This window comes from Chanodichthys erythropterus, chromosome 21 (genome assembly GCF_024489055.1).
Source record: "Chanodichthys erythropterus isolate Z2021 chromosome 21, ASM2448905v1, whole genome shotgun sequence".
NCBI lineage: Eukaryota > Metazoa > Chordata > Actinopteri > Cypriniformes > Xenocyprididae > Chanodichthys > Chanodichthys erythropterus.
The window spans coordinates 33,756,451-33,776,764 of NC_090241.1; the positions used below are offsets into that span (position 1 = coordinate 33,756,451).

A 20,314-nucleotide genomic window follows, 5' to 3' on the forward strand; every position below is an offset into this window, starting at 1 on the left:
AGGTCAAAATTAGTTGCAGCTTCAAAATGTTCTACACGATCCCAGATGAGAAATAAGGGTTTAATCTAGAGAACCATCACTCATTTTCTAATTTTTAACCATAAATGCTCATCTTGAACTAGCTCTCTTCTTATTCTCTATTTGAATTCCGACACTGCTAAGTGTATTACTGCCCTCCACAGGTCAAAGTTTGAACTAAATTGTCATATACAATATGCTAGTGCAAGTATATAACCATTAGTTCAAACTTTGTCCTGTGGAGGGCAGTAATACACTTAGCAGTGTCTACACTGCTGGAAATCTAATAGAGAAGAAGAAGAGAGCTAGTTCAAGATTTTATGCAAGCATTTATGGTTAAAATGTATAAAATTTAATTTTTTTTTTAGAAAATGAGTGATGGTTTCTCTAGATAAGGCCCTTTTTCCTTGTCTGGGATCATGTAGAGCTCTTTGAAGCTGCACTGAAACAGTAATTTTGACCTTCAACCATTTGGGCTCCAGTGAAGTCCACTAAGGAGAAAAATCCTGGAATGTTTACATCAAAAACCTTCATTTCTTTTCAACTGAAGAAAGAAAGACATGAACATCTTGGGTGACATGGAGGTGAGTAAATTATCAGGAAATTTTAATTTGAAAGTGAACTAATCCTTTAATGTTATGTATTTTTTATCTGTTTATTTATTTATTTAGTAACAGATATCACAATAAGCTTAAAAGCTGGTTGTAATTCAGCCATTTAAGAATAAATTCATCTTGAATTAATAATTAGCATAGAAGCTGGTTAAAATCTGCTAAGCGACAAGTAACTTTATGATGAGAAATCACTGAGGTTAATATAGCACTGCATTTATGAAGGTTGTAATTATTGGCAGAGCCGCTAGAGGTCAGTGTTTCTCTCTGGTAAAACTGACAGATTCTTCCGGGACTCAAACCTCTGCAGGACTTTACTCTGGTACAAAAACACTTTACTATGTCTGGTTCATAGGTGCATCATTGCACTTTAACAAAACAAACTGATCGAATACTTAATATTGTAACTTATTCTAACTTCGTTTGTTCATGTAAATCATTGCAGAAATCGAAGTGATTTGCTCGTGAACTTTGCTCTGCTGTTTGTTTCTCCAGTTTTTGCTCTCGTCTGTATCATCATGTCTTCGGTTCAGATGACAGAAGGTTCGGTTCGGGTGGAGATCTGCGGAGATCAGCCGCTGTTCTACCGACAGGCGCTTCCGTTGAGCGGTACCGCCGAACTCTGCGTCCTGTTGCTGCACGGGATCCGGTTCTCATCGGAAAACTGGCTGAAAATCGGGACTCTGGAGACTTTAGCTGCCGCGGGTTACCGAGCTGTGGCGATTGACCTGCCAGGTGCGCGACGGAACCTCATGTTACATAGTATTTACATGCATATCCATAAATTATGGATATGCATGTAAATACTATGGAACATGAGAACACACAAAAGATTGTGGTTATATTTCATGGTAATATTATGGACAAAACATGTCAAAAACCATTAAATATATTAATGTATTGTTATTATATTTATCTATAATTATAACATTTAAAAACCTTTTATATTAACAGTGCTGTAAAGTGGAGAAATGAAAAGAGCTTTAATATGGAAAATGATATAAAGCATAAAAAATATAAATACATATTTATAAAAAAAAACTAATATATTCTACATATACAATAAAATAATGTATATTTTCTCTTTCCCCCTGTCATTTACTGTGTCAAAACCTGTGGTATTACCATATGTACATTTTGAACTTATGGTAATTAATATTTACTAAATATTTAAATATATTATTCATATATATTGTTAATAATATAGCAAATTTATTATACTTTTATATATAAGTTATGAGGTTCCTGCTGATTTATTTCAATTTAATATATTGTAATTATATTTATCTATTATAAATAATTATAACATTTAATAACCTTTTATATTAACATTGCTGTAAAGTGGAAATATGAAAATGCTGTAAAGCATAAAATTTTATATATATATATATATATATATATATATATATATATATATATGTATATAAACTAATATATTCTACATATACAATAATATAATGTATATTTTCTCCCCCCCCCCCCTGCTGATTTATTTCAAGAAAAATTCCCATGAAAATTCCTGAGACTCTGAAAGATCTTCTAATTAATTTTATCACTGTTATCACTTGATGCTATCAAGATTATAATAGATGCAAGTTGAATAGTTGAAGATGCTACCATGAACATAAATTAGCATATAAAAGGTCAAATGTGGGCTTCCTCCTCCTGTCTAATCAGCTAGCCATGCTTGTCTTTTGTGAAGCTTGAAGCTCAATAGGATGAAGTTAAGGGTCATATCTTCATTATGATTGGTTGATCAGGGACTAATCGTTGACCAGACATTTCTCAGACTTTCTCATTTCTGTGCGTGTCATTTCTCGCTCAGGTTTGGGTCAGTCTAAGGCAGCGGAGGCCCCGGCTCCAGTGGGTCAGCTGGCTCCAGCCGTGTTCCTCAGACAGGTGTGTGAGGGTCTGAACACCGGCCCTGTGGTGATCATCAGCCCGTCTCTCAGTGGCATGTACTCGCTGCCGTTCCTCTTCCAGCACTCAGAGCAGGTCAAGGCCTACATCCCTGTAGCTCCCATCTGTACAGAGAAGTTCTCCGCAGAGCAGTACAGCAGCATACAGGTGAGAGAGGAATGAGACCATCTATCTACCTATCTATCTATCTATCTATCTATCTATCTATCTATCTATCTATCTATCTATCTATCTATCTATCTATCTATCTATCTATCTATCTATCATCTATCTATCTATCTATCTATCTATCTATCTATCTATCTATCTATCTATCTATCTATCTATCTATCTATCCAATTGTTCCATTACATAATCATCTTATTTTTTACATCTTATTTTTTATTCATCTTTAGATTTAACACAACGTAATTAAATTATTTTGAGTTGATTAATGTATTTATTAGCTGCTAAAATGTGTGATTTTCATCCTCATGTGCCTGTACAGACTCCAGCTCTTATAGTTTATGGAGACCAGGACACTCAGCTTGGTGAAGCGTCGCTAAGCAACCTGAGTCATCTGCCCAATCAAAAAGTGGTGGTAATGAAGGGGGCGGGGCATCCTTGTTACCTTGATGATCCAGAGACCTGGCATAAGGCAATCCTGGACTTCCTAAATTTGTTGTCATATTAATAACCCTAATTAATAGTAGTAAACTACTAGTGTACTAATTGAAAATATGAATTACAGACCTAATCAATATGAAGTACATCAGAAACACTCACTTTTTTGCTATGTAACCTTGCATAATCATCATTGTTTGATATTATTTGTAAATGTGGACGCCTGGCAGTTGTGTTGAGAGATGCGTTGAAGACTTGAGTCAATGTGAAAAATGACATCAGAAGTGGAAAACGTTGGTCAAAAATGTACATTTACACACAAAATGACCCCCAACCACAACTTTCAGATGCCATCTTAATTTTTTAGAATGAAATGCACAGGATTGTGGGATATCAAAGGCAGTGAAGGATACATCTATGCTGCTTTCAAAAATATCTCAGGAGACAGGAAGTGAAGCTATCATTGGATTCAGTCCAGGTGTGCCACGCAAGTCCTGAAAATTGAAGGCAAAGCATTTCGATCGCCCCCTGGTGGCTGGCTGTAGTATAGGCCATAAACCCTGTCCTCTCCATGTAACTGAATGGGATGTGAGCCAAGCTAAAAAATCCAATTACACTTCAAATTTTTTTCCAAAGATGATTTGTGTCATTTTAGGTAGTTCTCATCACGCAGATGTAAATTCAAGTGTTCGTTTTCCCAGTAAGTTTGGTTTTGGTTAGTTATTTGATGCTATGAAAACAGGGTGTAACGTCATGATTGACAGTTGTGCTTGTGATTGAGTCTGCGGGAGTGTGGGCGGGACCTTGATGCCACAGCTCCACCTCAGGATCACTATTGCACAGACTCGGGCTCCGAACTACGTAATCCGCAATGACCATTACTGGGATATTTTGGCTTCATTTTTCTACAGTGGAAAGAAGCAGAGACGTGCTGTCCATTTTTTTTAGCATTTTTAAGCTTTTAGATGTTGCCAATGAGAAAATAATGTAGGGGGGGACATGATTTTATCCATCTGGAACTAAATGGACTGTGAAAATGCATGTTATAGATTTTATTGTGAACAATTTATCCATGCATGCAATTCATTTTTTGTTTTTAATTTTTTTGACCTCATAATATTTGATCAAAACATAATAACCAGACATTGAAATAACAAACTGGTAATATATGCAGGAGTTCTCCAATCATTTAGTCCGCTTAAGCACCGCTTTTGTGTTAATATGCTCAAAATTCTTGACGAAATAATGCAATTTGTTACTTTTTTGCTTTCAAAAGACAGATAAATAGAAACTGCAACTAAAAACCAAACATTAAGTATATTTTCAACACATCTTAAGAATGTGGTACAGTACTATGATGTCACATGTTAAAATTGAGACCAATGACATTGAATCACATGTCCGTGTTTATGAAGCCATCACTTATGAACCTCTTTAACATGTTGATTGCACCAGAAAAATAAACATTACACAATGCACTGAAGTGAAAAATATGAACATTATTTAATAACTGATTCTCTGTAATAAACAATTTGAAAATATTTTACAAGGAGTCACAGACACAATATTTTACAAATTTTCTCTTGTCTTTTTTTTGTTGTCTGTACAAAAAAATGGAGCAACATGGACCCAGAGACGCGGCTCTGAGCCCCCAACACACAATCCAATAAACGAACGAAAGAAAAAACGCTCACCATGATTTCAGACCTCAACTCATGAGTATTATCAGCAGTACTGTGTTTCTATTTTTTTAATCGTTAATACATTTTAAAACCTCACTCATGTTAAATTCAGTTTCTCCTTTGTACGTTTTTTTTTAATATATATTTTTTTTGTACACATTTGTCACGGAGCACCAGACTAAAGACTACGTAATCACATACACACGTCTCGCTGATGGAAACGCGCCTACAATGATGTTGCTTTGGAGGGGGAGGGGCTAGGGGAGGGTCTGAGCTAATGACTCCTCCCAGCAGGTGGGTTATACATCAGGCCCCTCCCCTTGCGCAAGCTGCTTCCTCTTTTTAGCTTTTCTTTTTGAATACTTTTTTTTTCTCTTTTTTTTTTTGGCAAAAGCAAATCTTTCAGACCACTTAAAAACAAGGACTTTTGTTCCACAGTGTACTTGGAATTGTGACACAAGACCGACACATTCATTATCATTTAATCGCAGTGTCTTGCCAAAATGTGTTTCTCTAATTCAGGCAGTTCAGTGCCCCTGTACATCGACAGTGTTCCAGTTTTAAGACAATTACACACTTTCGCCCCAAAAATAAAATACAGTAATAAAACAAAGGGTGGCAAAGTTTTAAACCAACTCTCCAGAATAAAGATCAAGGCATTTTTCCAACTTTTGGAGCGTTCTTTGCCCTGATATGAAATAAAATTGTAGACCGTTTCCATAATCAGGCAAAGAAAGAAGTACACATTTACGGAAGCGGATTAGAGCCAAGCAATAGTAAAAAAATAAAACCATCTGGAGATTAAAGTTGTTAAATTTCAAGAAAAATGTTGAGATAAAATGTTAAGAATAAACTTGTTAAATTTCGAGAAAAGTTGGGATAAAATGTTGAGAATAAAGTAATTAAATTACGAGAAAAAAGTTGTTAAATTATGAGAAAAAAGTCGTTAAATTATGAGAAAAATGTTAAATTTCGAGAAAAAAGACGAGATAAAATATTTAGAAAAAAGTCGTTAAATTACGAGAACAAATTCATTAAATTACGAGAATAAATTCTTTAATTTAATGACTTTATTCTCAACATTTTATCTTGACTTTTTTCTCGAAATTTAACGGCATTTTTCTCATAATTTAACGAATTTGTTCTCGTAATTTAATGAATTTGTTCTCGTAATTTAATGACTTTATTCTCAACATTTTATCTTGACTTTTTTCTCGTAATTTAATGACTTTTTTCTCGTAATTTAATGAGTTTATTCTAAACATTTTATCTAGACTTTTTTCTCGAAATTCAACAAGTTTTTTCTCGAAATTTAACTACTTTTTTCTCGTAATTTAATGAGTTTATTCTCAACATTTTATCTCGACTTTTTTCTCGAAATTTAACGAGTTTTTTCTCGAAATTTAACAACTTTAATCTCGAGATGGTTTTATTTTTTTATTATTGCTTGGCCCTAATCCTCTTCCGTACACATTAGCCGTTTAACAGGTTTCAATATTAAAGTTGTTGGTTAAAGGAATATTTCACCCAGAAATGAACATTATGTCATCATTTTACTCACCATCACGCCATTTCAAATCATTGTTGTGTCTAAGAGAACTTGATTTGAGAGCTAAGGAGTATTTTTCAACTTAAATTCTTCTCAGTGATTTAAAATATATTACACAAGACGTGAACAACTTTTATGATATTTTTATTGTACTTTTCTGTCCTTTTATGAGCTTGAAAGCCCCTGGTTGCTATATTTTACTATATTTTTATATGGCACTTGTAAATGGGAATGGAAAAACTTAAGGGTGAGTAAATGTTTTCATTTTTGGGTGAACTATCCCTTTAACTTCGCATTGTCATACCGACACCTTGGTTTTTGCCATTAAGCTGGGGGCAAAGGCCTTAAACAGTCTTACATTACCACATATGACCTTATATTTCATAATTTGTGTTTTTCCATTTATAGGTGGCAATGGGGTCTAAAATATATATATTCATACTGCAGACGGATTCATAAATCCATCCGGACGTGGGTTATAAACAGGAGTCATATGTGATAGTGTCAGGATCAGGATTGCATTCAAGTTCAGATATTAGTGATATGTACAACTCTTACCACGATATTTAGCATATATACCTCACCAATTAGTTCTGAAGGTGAATGAAAACAAGCTGAGCGATGTAAGAATCGTGTCCACTAGCATCAGACATGCACTGTTCACCTCTCAAATAAAGTGTGTACAAAATACATGACATCCTTTTCATGAGATAGATAAGAAAACGAGAAAATAAATAATAGTTCACCCAAAATAAATTCTCATTTACGCACCCTCATGTCGTGTATGAGTTTCTTTCATTTGTAAAGCACAAATGGATATGTCCTTTCCATACATTTGTTTCCTACAGAAGAATGAATGCCGTACAGGTTTGGAATGACATGAAGGGAATAAACGATGACAGAATTTTGAATTTGGGGTGAACTATTCTCTTCAACAGACACGGCTAGAGGGAGTGTTTTAACATGATAAGTGCTGTCTTTTTAAATTGCACAGGAAAACAAAACAGGCTTTAACAGATTTTGCCTCAAGACAGATATGAAACATTCGTTTGACACAGATCATTCCTTCAACACCAATGACAATACTCTCAAAATACTTCTCAAAAAATTGTCAATTTTTCACAGTTATTTCACGTAACAGCAAACATTGATTCTTTTCCTCAACTATCAGCAAACCTTCAGACACAAACATTCGCTCCCCTCATACATACTGGACAGATAAACTACAGCAGTGAAATGACTCCGTAAGGAACGCTATAACCAGACTGCCTCTGTTTTGATGGATTGAGGTTATGTAGAGCGGCCATTTCAACTCCAAAACCTACTTTACCAAAACCCAGTAGCAACTTAGCAGTAGGAGCGAATGTTACCCACAACTGTCAGTGAGTGAAAAGCTCTAACAAAGACGATCCTAAAAAAAAAACCCCATCATTTTTGGACGTCTTGCCAAACGTGCAACTGAGAATCAGTAAGCGAGGTTAAGATTTAGCCCCGCTTATTGGTAAATTCAATGCATAAGGTGCTTGTCAAGTTTGTGTACATGTAGGGATGGAGCTGAAGGGTATATCAAACACTGCGGCTCAATAATACTCAAAATTAAAAAGATAAATCGCATTCCCTTTTGCCAGTCAGGTTACGATGTTTGGAGGCACTGGTTGTGTTCGGAATAGCATACTAGCATTTAGGGTGAATTCAGGTTGACTGGGAAAATGTTTCCAAATCAACCTGAATCCTCCCCTACTATTTATGCTGTATTTACATTGCACACAGTACGCAGTGTGTAGTATGCCTACTACTTTTGTCAAAATGTTTTTTATAATAAATAAAATGCTGAATACCGTGTCCCACAATGCAATGCTCTTAAATTGACCTGCCATTTCCAGTGTGAGGAATGACCAGAAACTATAAACTTTGATTATCTCAACTATTTCACTCTTGACTTGATTATTTGATCAGTTCATCATTTGTACACTAACTTTGATTTAAAAAAAAAAGCAAAATAACCATTTTTATTAACCAGCCACGGCTAAACATGCTAAATATTAAGGTAATGTGACAAGAACATAGCCTAAAAATATTCATCAGTGAACATTAGTGAGTATTTTTTTAAAGTAGCATGAATACAGTATGCAGTACGCTAGTATTGTATTTCGAACACAACCTGTTTGACTAGAGTTTTAAGGCCCATGAAAGACCTGAACTGACTGAGGGTGAAGCTCACTGCTGTCCAATATAAAAGTGCATCAAGGCACAGATAAAAGAAGGTTGATAGAGGGCCCAAAACAAGGATTTTTGCTTAAGTTTCATCGCATTACTAACATTTCAACAACAAACTAGTCGAGGCCAGAAACATACTCTATGCAAATACACAAGTGCAGATGCAAAATGCTGTTTTGGGCCTTACATAAAAATATATGAAAAATAAAACATTTCTCCTCTACATGAATGATCACATTGACTAGGATCATAGTAACGACTACTATTCACTGACAAATCCATCAGTGCAAAAAATGGTGCAAACAAACAGCATGTGTTGTGATCAAATGCAATGTGTTGTTGACATTCTGAGATTGTGAAAAACTGTACAGAACAGAACTGTAGAGACTAAAAACTGCATTTCAATACATCAAAAATCTCTCCATAAGCACATCCCATCTTCACCTAAATGTTTTCTAATAAGACAGTGACCATGTCTGTCATGCTCCAAAAAAGAGCATGTCCATTTGATCTGTGTTTATACGATAGCTTTCTGTCTGTTCATCATGATGGGACTTTTATGGTACTTTTTTGTCTTTTTGGAGCTGGAAAGTCATGGTCACTATCGTTCTTGATTCTTAAAGGGTTAGTTCACCCCAAACTTCTTGTGGAAGTTCAAACGTGCTGCGTAACACACAAGAATGAACCTCATTGGTTACGCAGCACGTTTGAGCTTCTGGAAGAGGTTTGTTCTTGTGCATCATTCATCTTCTGTTTATGTTCGTTTTTCAAGGTTTATATGCGAGTAAAAGCCTAAATTAAATCTGTTCCTGATATAAAGCGATCGTGTCTCTTCAGAAAATTTGAACTAAACTGCTCAATTCATATGGGTTAGTTTTACGATCTCTTTATGAACTTTTCAAACAGTCAGAGATCAAGTTGCAAAGGCAAAATCTCTCAGATTTCATTAAAAATATCTTCATTTGTGTTTTGAAGATGAATGAAAGTCTTACGGGTTTGGAACGACGAGTAATTAATGACAGAATTTTCATTTTGGGGTGAACTAACCCTTTAAATTTCTCATTCGGTGTTCCACAGAAAAAATAACAGCATACATGAGGGTGAATAAATCAAACAGAAGTGTCATTTTTTGAGTAAACTAGTCCTTTAAAAATGAACACATGATATTACATATTAGCTGCAAATATTATATAACTGAGGCATTAATATAGTTTACCTGTGAAAAAAACAAAACACAAAAAAGCCTAACCTAATCGGCTCAGGTTAGTGATATACATAGAAATAACAAATACATGAAGCCCTTGTGACTGATGAAGGAATGGTGTGATACTGCTTTTATTTCACTTTCTTTTCTGTGGTTTTCCTACCTCCTAATTTGGCTCGAAAAATTAGACCACGCAACAAGTCTCATTTTGGCAAGAAGTAGATATAGTGCATAAATAAATAAATGATAATTGAATAAATAACATCTATCGTCTTCCCTTTCTCATTAAATACCCTAATATATGGAGGTATGTTTTTAATACTCACACAATGTTATTGATATTTTTTTGAGAATCTGCACATATTCGGTTATTTTCTTATTACCGGAAGCAAGACGGCGTCAGAATGTCACGTAGCCTCGCGACACGGATTGCAGGATGAAGATGAGGATGACCTTTCCCCTTTAGAGGCGGAGTCAAGCGAAACTCAACCCCCTTACGGCCGCAAAGGCAGGAGAGAACAGTCCGTGTCATTTTCCACCACGTCTTCGTTTTCCTAGATGGCCGTCGCTAGCTTCCTGTTTTCATGAAGACACTTTTAGCTCCTCCCACAAATGCTCTTGATTGGCAGGAGAGGACAAAGTTCTGCAACGGTCACTAAGCAACAACCTGTGAAGCTAAGTGGATGAAGCAGTACGGTTGGGCTTCCATATAAGGGCAGGAGGAAGTCCCTTTATATTACCTATGACTAGAGCAACGGGGAGATAAAGGAGAAATGCAGAATTAAGGAGACGAGAAGGAGGGAGAGGAGGACAGGAGGATGGAGTTAAACAGAGGGGTGGGCCAGAACAGGCAGGAGGAGGAGCTGGAGGAGGAGTAAAGTGAGGAGGGAGGGGCGGAAAGAGTGACCCCGCCCACAGTCTGATGTGTTCTCCTGGAAGAGAGAGAGAGAGAAACATGTGCTTTGGTTAATGTTTTTTGTAGATATTTTTAATTTCTTCACAATAATGTTTACTGATGAATCGCTAACAATAAGATCAGGAACATGTATTAAAGGAAGTAAATAGGGTTGAATTTCATTTCATGTTAAAGGTGCCATCGAATTGAAAATTTAATTTACTTCGGCATAGTTGAATAACAAGAGTTCAGTACATGGAAATGACATACAGTGAGTCTCAAACTCCATTGTTTCCTCCTTCTTATATAAATCTAATTTGTTTAAAAGACCTCAGAAGAACAGGTGAATCTCAACATAACACCGACTGTTACGTAACAGTTGGGATTATTAATATGTACGACCCAATTATTTGCATATGCCAGCTCATGTTCAAGGCATTAGACAAGGGCAGCCAGTATTAACGTCTGGATCTGTGCACAGCTGAATCATCAGACTAGGTAAGCAAGCAAGAACAATAGCGAGAAATGGCAGATGGAGCAATAATAACTGACATGATCCATGATATCATGATATTTTTAGTGATATTTTTGTTAGCATGTTGCTAATGTACTGTTAAATGTGGTTAAAGTTACCATCGTTTCTTACTGTATTCACAGAGACAAGAGCCGTCACTATTTTCATTATTAAACACTTGCAGTCTGTATAATTCATAAACAACTTCATTCTTTATAAATCTCTCCAAAAGTGTAGCATTAGCCGTTAGCCACGGAGCACAGCCTCAAATTCATTCAGAATCAAATGTAAACATCCAAATAAATACTCTACTTATGCGATTAGACATGCTGCATGACGAACGCTTTGTAAAGATCCATTTTGAGGGTTATATTAGCTGTGTGAACTTTGTTTATGCAGTGATAGAGTCCAGAGCTCGGGAGGGGGCGGAGAGCATGAGCAATTAAAGGGTCCGCAGCCTGAATCGGCGCATTTCTAATTATGCCTCAAAATAGGCAGTTAAAAAAAATTATTTAAAAAAATCTATGGGGTATTTTGAGCTGAAACTTCACAGACACATTCAGGGGACACCTTAGATTTATATTACATCTTGTAAAAAAACGTTCGATGGCACCTTTAACTTTAATGTCTATGTGTGGCATCTGTGTCAGCTACAGATGATAATTTCCCTCAGTTTGAAAAAAGAACTGAAAAGTTAACGCAGTGTTAAATTTCAGTTGTTACAAGTGTTCTGGTGGGTTTCAGTAAAGAAATGTGAAGCTCAAATTTTTGTTAAATATACTTCAGTCAAAATGATACATGATTTTTGTGAGCGGAATTTACAGAACTTATTATGCCATGTTTCGTTGGATAAACAAGTGGAAGCATGTGAATGTGTACGTACTGTGACATTGTAGTCGAAACAGGTCGTGGTTCCTTTTCTATACCGGGCTGTTGTTATTGTCTCGCATGTATCTGTTTCCTTATCTGAGAAACGGAGGGTGTTAAGGAATGTCTTTTTAACAAACTTACACTACCATTCAAAAGTTTGGGGTAAGTACGATTTTTTTTAAAGAAATGTATGTTTATTCTGCAAGGATGCACTGAATTGTTAAAAGATTAGTTCATTTCAGAATACAAATTTCCTGATAATTTTTTACTCACCCCCATGTCATCCAAGATGTTTATGACTTTCTCTACTTCAAGTCACGCGTGACTTTCCAACGTGATTACTTAATGCGTGGCGCATCGCAGAGCAGTGCAAGATGAGCATTTGTGGTTTTATTTTATTTTTTTTTAGAAAACGACCAATTGTTTCTCTAAATAAGACTTATTCCTCGTCTGGGATCATGTAGAGCTCTTTGAAGCTGCACTGAAACTGACATTTGGACCTTCAACCCGTTGAACCCCAGTGAAGTCTACTAAATAGAGAAAAATCCTGGAATGTTTTCCTCAAAAACCTTCATTTCTTTTCGACTGAAGAAAGAAAGACATGAACATCTTGGATGACATGGAGGTGAGTAAATTATCAGGAAATGTGTATTCTGAAGTGAACTAATCCTTTAAAAGTAACCACAAAGACATTTTCACATGTCACAAAAGATTTCTATTTCAAATAAATGCTGTTCTTTTGAACTTATATTCATCAAAGAATCCTGAATAAAAATGCATTACTCTTTTCACACAAAAATGAAGCTGTTTTCAACATTGACGATAATGAGAAATGTTTCTTGAGCTGCAAATCATCATATTATAATGATTTCTGAAGGATCATGTGACACTGAAGACTGGAGTAACGATGCTGAAAATTCAGCTTTGATCACAGGAATAAATTACATTATCAAGTATATTCACATAGAAAACAGAAATTGTAATAATATTTCACAATATTAGTTTTTACTGTATTTTTGATCAAATAAATGCAGCCTTGGTGAATTTTTTCAAAAACATAAAAAGAAACTCACCAACCTCTAACTTTTGAACAGTAGTGTACATTGCATCATAATTTCAGAGAGTATAATAAAGTAAAGAAAAGCATGTTTATGTGTAAGGATACATTCTGTCTCCGACTGAGACAGGTTCTCTATTTCACAGGAGTTGCAGGAGAGTCTTTCAGCCACCACAAACAGCAGGTTGGTGTTGTTTATTCTCTTAGCATGAATTAATCTGTAAAACAGGCACATTGTTATTAAAAACGTGTATATATAATCTACACCGACAGCATGACTGAAGTGTGTCTGACCTGGAGCAGTTGTCACAGTCCTGCAGTATGTTGTAGGAGCTGCTGGTGTTACTGAAGTAAAACTGCGTCTGTACCATCACACAGCTTGTCTCTTTGTGCTCCATTCCTTCAGCGTCCACCTCGTCTACATCCACACACACGTTAGATTTGTCTTCTTATTGATTCACTTAAACAACGACCTTTTAAAATCAATGTAAACGTTACACACCTGTCATGAACCAACTCTGATAGGTGAATCCATACAGCATCTGCTGCAGCAGTGACCTAAGCACAACACACACACATGTTTACAAGCTACTACATCACTGAGATTAGACATTATAATTGACTGAGACAGAAACTCACCAGGCAGCCGCTGACGTCCACCAGGCAACATTTAACACATCAGCAATAGTAGGCTGAGAGGAAACACATGACATTTGATTATTCCACAGTTATCATCCAGCCAAATACCCACCTATCCAACACAAACGTATCTTTATCCATCTATTCATCCTTCTATCCATTTATTCATCCTTCAATCCATCCAAACATTTGTTCAGTGGTATTTTAGTACTATTTATATACTATTACAGTATTTATTAATATTTTAAACATTTTAATTTGAGTAATTTTGTTAATTTGTCAATTTTATCATATTATTTAGTTCATTGTTATTATTTTATTATTTAGTTTTTTATATTTCTATTTCAGTTTTAGTAAATTTAGTACTTCAACTTATTTTATTTTAGTTTTAGTACTTGACAAAATATATTGACAAAATAACATAATACTTCAATTGCAACTTATTTTATTTCAGTTAGTTGCCAAAGCAACATTTAATTTAAGTTTTTCATCTAATATATATTTTATATTTATTTTTTAAATAGTTTTAATTTCAGTTGTAGTTATTTTGTTGTGCTTTTTTCATTTCAGTTTTTATATTTCTATTTAGGTTTTTTATTTCATCTTTAGAAATTTAGTACATCAACTCAGTTACAGTAGTCTAATAATTGTAATTTATTTTTATTATTATTATTTTATTTTAATAAATGAAAATGATTTTTAATAGTTTAGTAATTCTGTTATATGATTTTGTCATTTTTATTATTATTATTTTTTTTAATATTTCTATTTAGCTTTCAACTTATTTTATTTTAGTTGGTTGCCAAAGCAACATTATGGAAGAGGATTAGGGCCAAGCAATAATAATAAAAAAATAAAACCATCTCAAGATTAAAGTTGTTAAATTTTGAGAAAAAAAGTCAAGATAAAATGTTGAGAATAAAGCCATTAAATTACGAGAAAAAAGTGTTTAAATTACGAGAACAAATTCATTAAATTATGAGAAAAATGTCGTTAAATTTCAAGAAAAATGTTGTTAAATTACAAGAAAAAAATTGTTAAATTACGAATTTGTTCTCATAATTTAACGACTTTTTTCCCATAATGTAACGAATTTGTTCTCATAATCTAACAACTTTTTTCTCAAAATTTAATGACTTTATTCTCAACATTTTATCTCGACTTTTTTCTTGAAATTTAACGAGATTTTTCTCATAATTTAACGAGTTTATTCTCAACATTTTATCGACTTTTTTCTTGAAATTTAACGAGATTTTTCTTGTAATTTAACAAGTTTATTCTCAACATTTTATTTCGACTTTTTTCTAGAAATTTAACAACTTCAATCTCGAGATGGTTTTATTTTTTTATTATTGCTTGGCCCTAATCCTCTTCCATACAACATTTCTTAAGTTCAAGCAAGTTTTTTTTAAGCTTTTCATCTAGTATGTATATTTTCTTTTCTTTTTATTATTACTTTATTTCAATTTTTAATGGTTCAAATTTTAGTTAACAACACTGCATTCTGTAATCCAATCAGACTACACATTCCAAACGTACTGTTTTTATGCACCCTAAACTTTGCAAAAATTCAAATGTGCATTACATCCTTTCCGAACTTCAGCGCATACACAGTACATACGTCTCCACATTCAGAAACGGCAAAAATCACAGCAATCATATGCTATCCATCTAACTATACATGAGCATTACTGATGTGTTTGCCTTGACAACATCTAAAATGTGCCAGAAAAGCTTTTTAGCAAATATTTAGTCTTCTCCACTGAGTTCGTAAGATGTAAATAAACATAACTACTATGGCACATGTGTGCGAGGTGTTTTCAAATCCAACTATAAAAGTAGTCAGATTCAAAGGTTTAAGTGGCTAATATTTTATATTTAAAAGAGCATTTAAAATCTACATCACTCCTTTTAATCGATTCCATTTAGATTGATTGAGGTGTTCACGTGTCCGACTGAGATTCAGGTCGGATTATTAACATCCCATCCATCCATCCATCCATCCATCCATCCATCCATCCATCCATCCATCCATCCATCCATCCATCCATCCATCCATCCATCCATCCATCCATCCATCCATCCATCCATCCATCCTCTTACCACAAACACTCCTCGCGGGGCGGCCCCTGTGTTGCTGCTGGGCACGGGGTCACACACTGACTGATAGTCGTAGGACTGCTTGCGTTTGTAGAAGGAGTTGTTGTAGAGGGCGTAAAAGAGATTTGAGTCGACATCACTGAAGAACATCCCAATCTACAGATAAAAGAGGAAGAGTACGGCGTGTAAAACAGGAGCAAACAAAGTGTTTACACATCGTTGTCCTGTTGAACTTCCTGACCTTATTCCAGTGGTCTTTCTGATTGGACATGATGAGGAAGCCTCCGTCATCAATCAGATAACAAAGCAAGTCCTGCAAAGAATGATGGACAGTTTCTAGTAAACACATTACAGTTCTTAAACAATACGGGCTTGTAATGCATGGGTTTACGTCAGACACACACTCAGTCAATCAGTCAATTTAAATGGAAAATGATGGTAATATCATTAGATCAATCAGCCATAGTTCCAAATACACCTAATGGACAAACACTGAAAAGAAGGATGTGAATGAGGATGTATGGATCTGATCTATAGCTCTCAGTATTGACTGATCTGAGAGCATTAAGAGCCTCTTACATCACTGTTGGCTTCACAGTCCATTTCACAGCCACTGGTTGGTCCACACTGTCAGACAGGAACAACAGTATTTAGCAATAGTACTCATGTGTGTATGTATATATATATACAGTATATGTATGTATGTGTGTGTGTGTGTGCATTTTACCGTTTGAGAACTCTGACGGTTGCTGTCGGTGTGGTTGCTCGCCAAGATCTTGAATTTGTCAGTCCAAGCCTCAAGATCAAGCTTCACACCCACAACTATAATAATATAAGACAGAAAAAGAATGAGAAAAAGAAACCCTGAAACTTGTGGTCTACAACTTAAATGTTTTAATGGAGTTTTCCCACTCTCCTTTACAATCAAATATTTGTTTGTACCCTTCCTTTTATATGCCAAATATATTGTACTTTTTATATGGTAACCCTTTTTGTTATATATATATATATATATATATATATATATATATATATATATATATATATATATATATATTAGTGGTGGGCATAGATTAATTTTTTTAATCTAGATTAATTTTGGAATTAATCTAGATGAATCTAGATTAAAATGGCTCATTTGAATTCTGCCGAAGACATTCAGAATATGTGAGTTACCTAAATTGTCCCTGAGTCCCAATGTCCATACTATCCATCCTAAATAGTATGTTAGATTAAAATAAGTGTGTCCCAAAGCATAGTATGTTGAAAAGAGTATGCCAAAAGTCTACTATGGTCTACTATTTCATGTAGATTTTCGAAGTGTGGCTAATATTGCCCACAACCCATTGCGTGTTGTACGAGGATTCAGTTCAGAACTACAAACACGAGTAAAAAGTGTTAAAAACTACAAAACATGGCGAATATGCATGATCGACGCTGAGAGGTTGTTTGACTGACTAATAATCAGTTCAAACTGATAGAAAATATTTATTTAATGTTATATGTGTTATTTTTCATCTGCAAATACCAATGTGAACTTTTATAAAGATCTGATTGGTTAGTAACTTTTAAATGCATTATTATGCATTAATATGAGGAGAGTTCTCCACATGAAAGACTCGCGACTGCAGATCAACGCAGCACGTTTCTCTCCGATACGGTAGGAAATTAACTAAATGAAATGTGGAGGATGTAAGATGATTGACAGGGCAGTTTACGGTGACTGGATGCGGCAGAGAGAAAAGACGCGATTGTATGACGTGATAGTATGTCCCAAAGCTTGTCTACTCTTTTGCTACACACTCAAAAGTAAGTACTTTTTGTTCACAGAAAGAGTACATACTTTTAGGGCGTAGTATAAGTAGGCGAATTGGGACGCAGCAAATGACTAAAAGTAATCCGCCATTTTGTCCGACAAAGCAGATAGGAGTTAGAAGATTAACCTCGGTGGAGTTAAACTTTTGTATATTATATTTTGTATATTGACATCTTTCCGCGTTTGAAACAACATTGATTCTCATGTTCATTCATGTTTATTTGATGCTATAAATGGACTCGTAGTAAGAGATGATCGGTTTACGAGCCTCTTGAGCTGAGGCGCTACAACAATCTGTCACGACCATAGTCACGACACAATAAAGAAAACGGGTTTTATTGTTTGAATTTCTTAAAAAACTACAGTTTTAAAGCTGGGACTTTGTTAAATATCATAAGTAACCTGCTCTGTCTTGTCTGTCGACGTGTTATCAGTGTCCGTGATGCATTATCACTGTGTGTGGTGTGACAGCGCCACGGCTTGACCTTGACAGACAAAGCAACAGTAACTAAGGGCGGTGGGTCTTTGCGAAGGTTCAGTTCGGCTAGATATACATCCACGCTAAAATATCAAGGTGAAAGTCATCATAGCTTGCGTAGTAAGACCCAGCTCCCAACCCAACTTTGAGAATAGATTAACGGCGATATTTTTTTTTTTGCCCGATAAGAGTCTCATGTTAACGCAGCACGTTAACGCCGATAACGGCCCACCACTAATATATATTTGTTTTACTTGTCCTGCCAACATTTTTACTAATTTATATTATGATAATTATATTTGAAACCTGCAATTACAGCTGTAAATATGAATGCGTTTAGTTTAAAATGCCAAAATAATGGTTATTCTGTGATATCATCTAGATAACTTTACTTAGGCAAGATATTTACATCAATATAATTCAGCAGAGTTGACTTTACAACGATGTTCAGAGCAGAATATGTCATTCTTCTAAACCCAGATTCATAAAGCAGCACTTATGTGTGCTAATCCACCTGTCAGGTAATCCTAATGGAACATGATGATCATGAGCCGCAGCATATCACTGTAGATTTGTAGAGGTTTAAGTCAAAAAATGGCAAAATGTCTCAGGATTTAGTGCACTGAGAAAGATCATGTATTCAAATACAGCTGCTGTCGGGACAGTACGAGACAGAAATCTGACCATCTATTGGATAAGATGAAGTTCTTAAACCATCATATCAAATCCCACATTTGATCTTGCCTTTGTTTGTGCGCACAAGCTATGCCATTTGTCTGGTTTAAAAGGCCTCCATGTGGACCCTGTTTGTTATTTAGCTTTTATTGTACCTGCAGGTTTGATGTTTCTGCTTCCTATGGTAATGTCCACTGCTGTGCTAACCAGAATACCGATGGTGTCGTTCTCTGGATTCAGCATGTCATCATTGCCTGGGAAAAAAAAATACGAAACAATAAAAAAGCAGCTCTTGAAAATGATTAAATCATAAAATGAATAATATATTATATAAACAATACTCTGATTCTAATTAAAAATTCTGATTGCAAGTGCAAGTTTGAAGACATTGTAAATAAAATTATAGATGATTTGTTTAATCTAAATATTATGATTAATAATCATTATTTTATAAATGTTATATAAGGCCTCGAGAGACTAGTATGTGACTGCAAAGACTGTTTAGTGTCTGATGTGTGTTTCTGTGTGCTATAATAACACACTCACTCACCGGTGCGATATGGGGCTCTGAAGATGTAGCCCTTGTTGTCCAGACTGCGACGGTAATAACTAGCATTAAATGGCTCTGGATCTTCCTCCCAGGTCTCAGCAGCCCTGATGTACACACACACACACACACACATGCACAAACTTGTTTTCATATCTTTACATAGACTTTCAATAGACTTAATGTTGTTTTTTTTACTGTACAAACTATCTACACTGGACTATTCTATCCTCCTACACTAACTCTACCCCTAAACCTACCCATGACCCAAAACATCACTTGGCATGATTTATAAGCTGTTTTCAGCTGTTTCATAAAACATTTTGAGGTTAAACAAGAACACACACACTTTACATCAGCAACTATTTATGATAATCCAGTAACAAAGACAAAATAAAAGTACCGGACTCACTTATTAGGGAAAACTCGAGTGACGCCTCCATCTGTGGCTGCAAAGACTGCCAGAAAGCCGTACCTACAGTAACACAACACACATCTTTACTCAGGTGCTTTTGTGCTTGAGATTTTTAGAATGATGCCAAATTGTGTGAATCTGCTAATAAATGTGAGGAAATTCAGTGGTTCATCCTGAACATGAACGTACGTGTTGAGATCCTTGGTCTTCCAGACTTTATCTACCAGCTGTTTAATGATGCCCGTGTCCAAGATCAGATTATGCAGCAAGAAATTGTCACCTGTGTGGAATAATGATGATAATATTATGGAATATGAGCTGATATCTAAATACAATATTGTTTTGAGTGTAAGAATTAGTCAAAGAGAGAGTCAGAATTTGTTATTGTTAACCTTAAAACTATTAAAAATCATTTTCAGTAATTGAAATAAAACTCAAATAAATAAACTGTAAATATTGGATGAAAAACATGAACTGAAGTAGATAAGTTGAAGTACTAAAATC

The 20,314-nt window shown here is 35.0% G+C and overlaps 2 protein-coding genes across 3 annotated transcripts in view; one reads left to right on the plus strand and one right to left on the minus strand.

Annotated features, from left to right (window-relative positions):
- Positions 1–915: 915 nt before the first annotated feature.
- On the plus strand, positions 916–5,727 carry abhd14b (abhydrolase domain containing 14B). Its single transcript, XM_067373560.1, has 4 exons — positions 916–951; positions 1,125–1,364; positions 2,455–2,696; positions 3,037–5,727. The coding sequence occupies exons 2-4, from the start codon at positions 1,148–1,150 to the stop codon at positions 3,220–3,222; spliced, it is 645 nt and encodes a 214-aa protein (XP_067229661.1). The 5' UTR covers positions 916–951; positions 1,125–1,147; the 3' UTR covers positions 3,223–5,727.
- Positions 5,728–6,283: 556 nt separating this feature from the next.
- The window catches only part of cacna2d2a (calcium channel, voltage-dependent, alpha 2/delta subunit 2a), a 262,629-nt gene continuing 248,598 nt past the window's right edge, over positions 6,284–20,314 (minus strand). For both annotated transcript variants that reach the window (XM_067372767.1, XM_067372766.1), the window contains 14 exons: positions 20,000–20,090; positions 19,808–19,870; positions 19,399–19,502; positions 19,004–19,102; positions 16,607–16,701; positions 16,459–16,506; positions 16,121–16,192; positions 15,883–16,035; positions 13,780–13,832; positions 13,643–13,698; positions 13,435–13,558; positions 13,249–13,358; positions 12,097–12,179; positions 6,284–10,736 (listed from right to left, as the gene is read on the minus strand). In XM_067372767.1, coding sequence (XP_067228868.1) covers positions 10,629–10,736; positions 12,097–12,179; positions 13,249–13,358; positions 13,435–13,558; positions 13,643–13,698; positions 13,780–13,832; positions 15,883–16,035; positions 16,121–16,192; positions 16,459–16,506; positions 16,607–16,701; positions 19,004–19,102; positions 19,399–19,502; positions 19,808–19,870; positions 20,000–20,090 — 1,259 coding nt within the window. In that variant the 3' untranslated portion in view covers positions 6,284–10,628. The remainder of the gene's footprint in view (positions 10,737–12,096; positions 12,180–13,248; positions 13,359–13,434; positions 13,559–13,642; positions 13,699–13,779; positions 13,833–15,882; positions 16,036–16,120; positions 16,193–16,458; positions 16,507–16,606; positions 16,702–19,003; positions 19,103–19,398; positions 19,503–19,807; positions 19,871–19,999; positions 20,091–20,314) is intronic.

Bases quoted from the DNA above. Each gene is read 5' to 3' on its own strand.
- abhd14b (XM_067373560.1), top strand. From the start codon at position 1,148: ATGTCTTCGGTTCAGATGACAGAAGGTTCGGTTCGGGTGGAGATCTGC. The intron at 1,365-2,454 runs GTGCGCGACGGA...TTTCTCGCTCAG, and splicing joins TGTGGCGATTGACCTGCCAG to GTTTGGGTCAGTCTAAGGCA. The intron at 2,697-3,036 runs GTGAGAGAGGAA...GTGCCTGTACAG, and splicing joins AGCAGTACAGCAGCATACAG to ACTCCAGCTCTTATAGTTTA.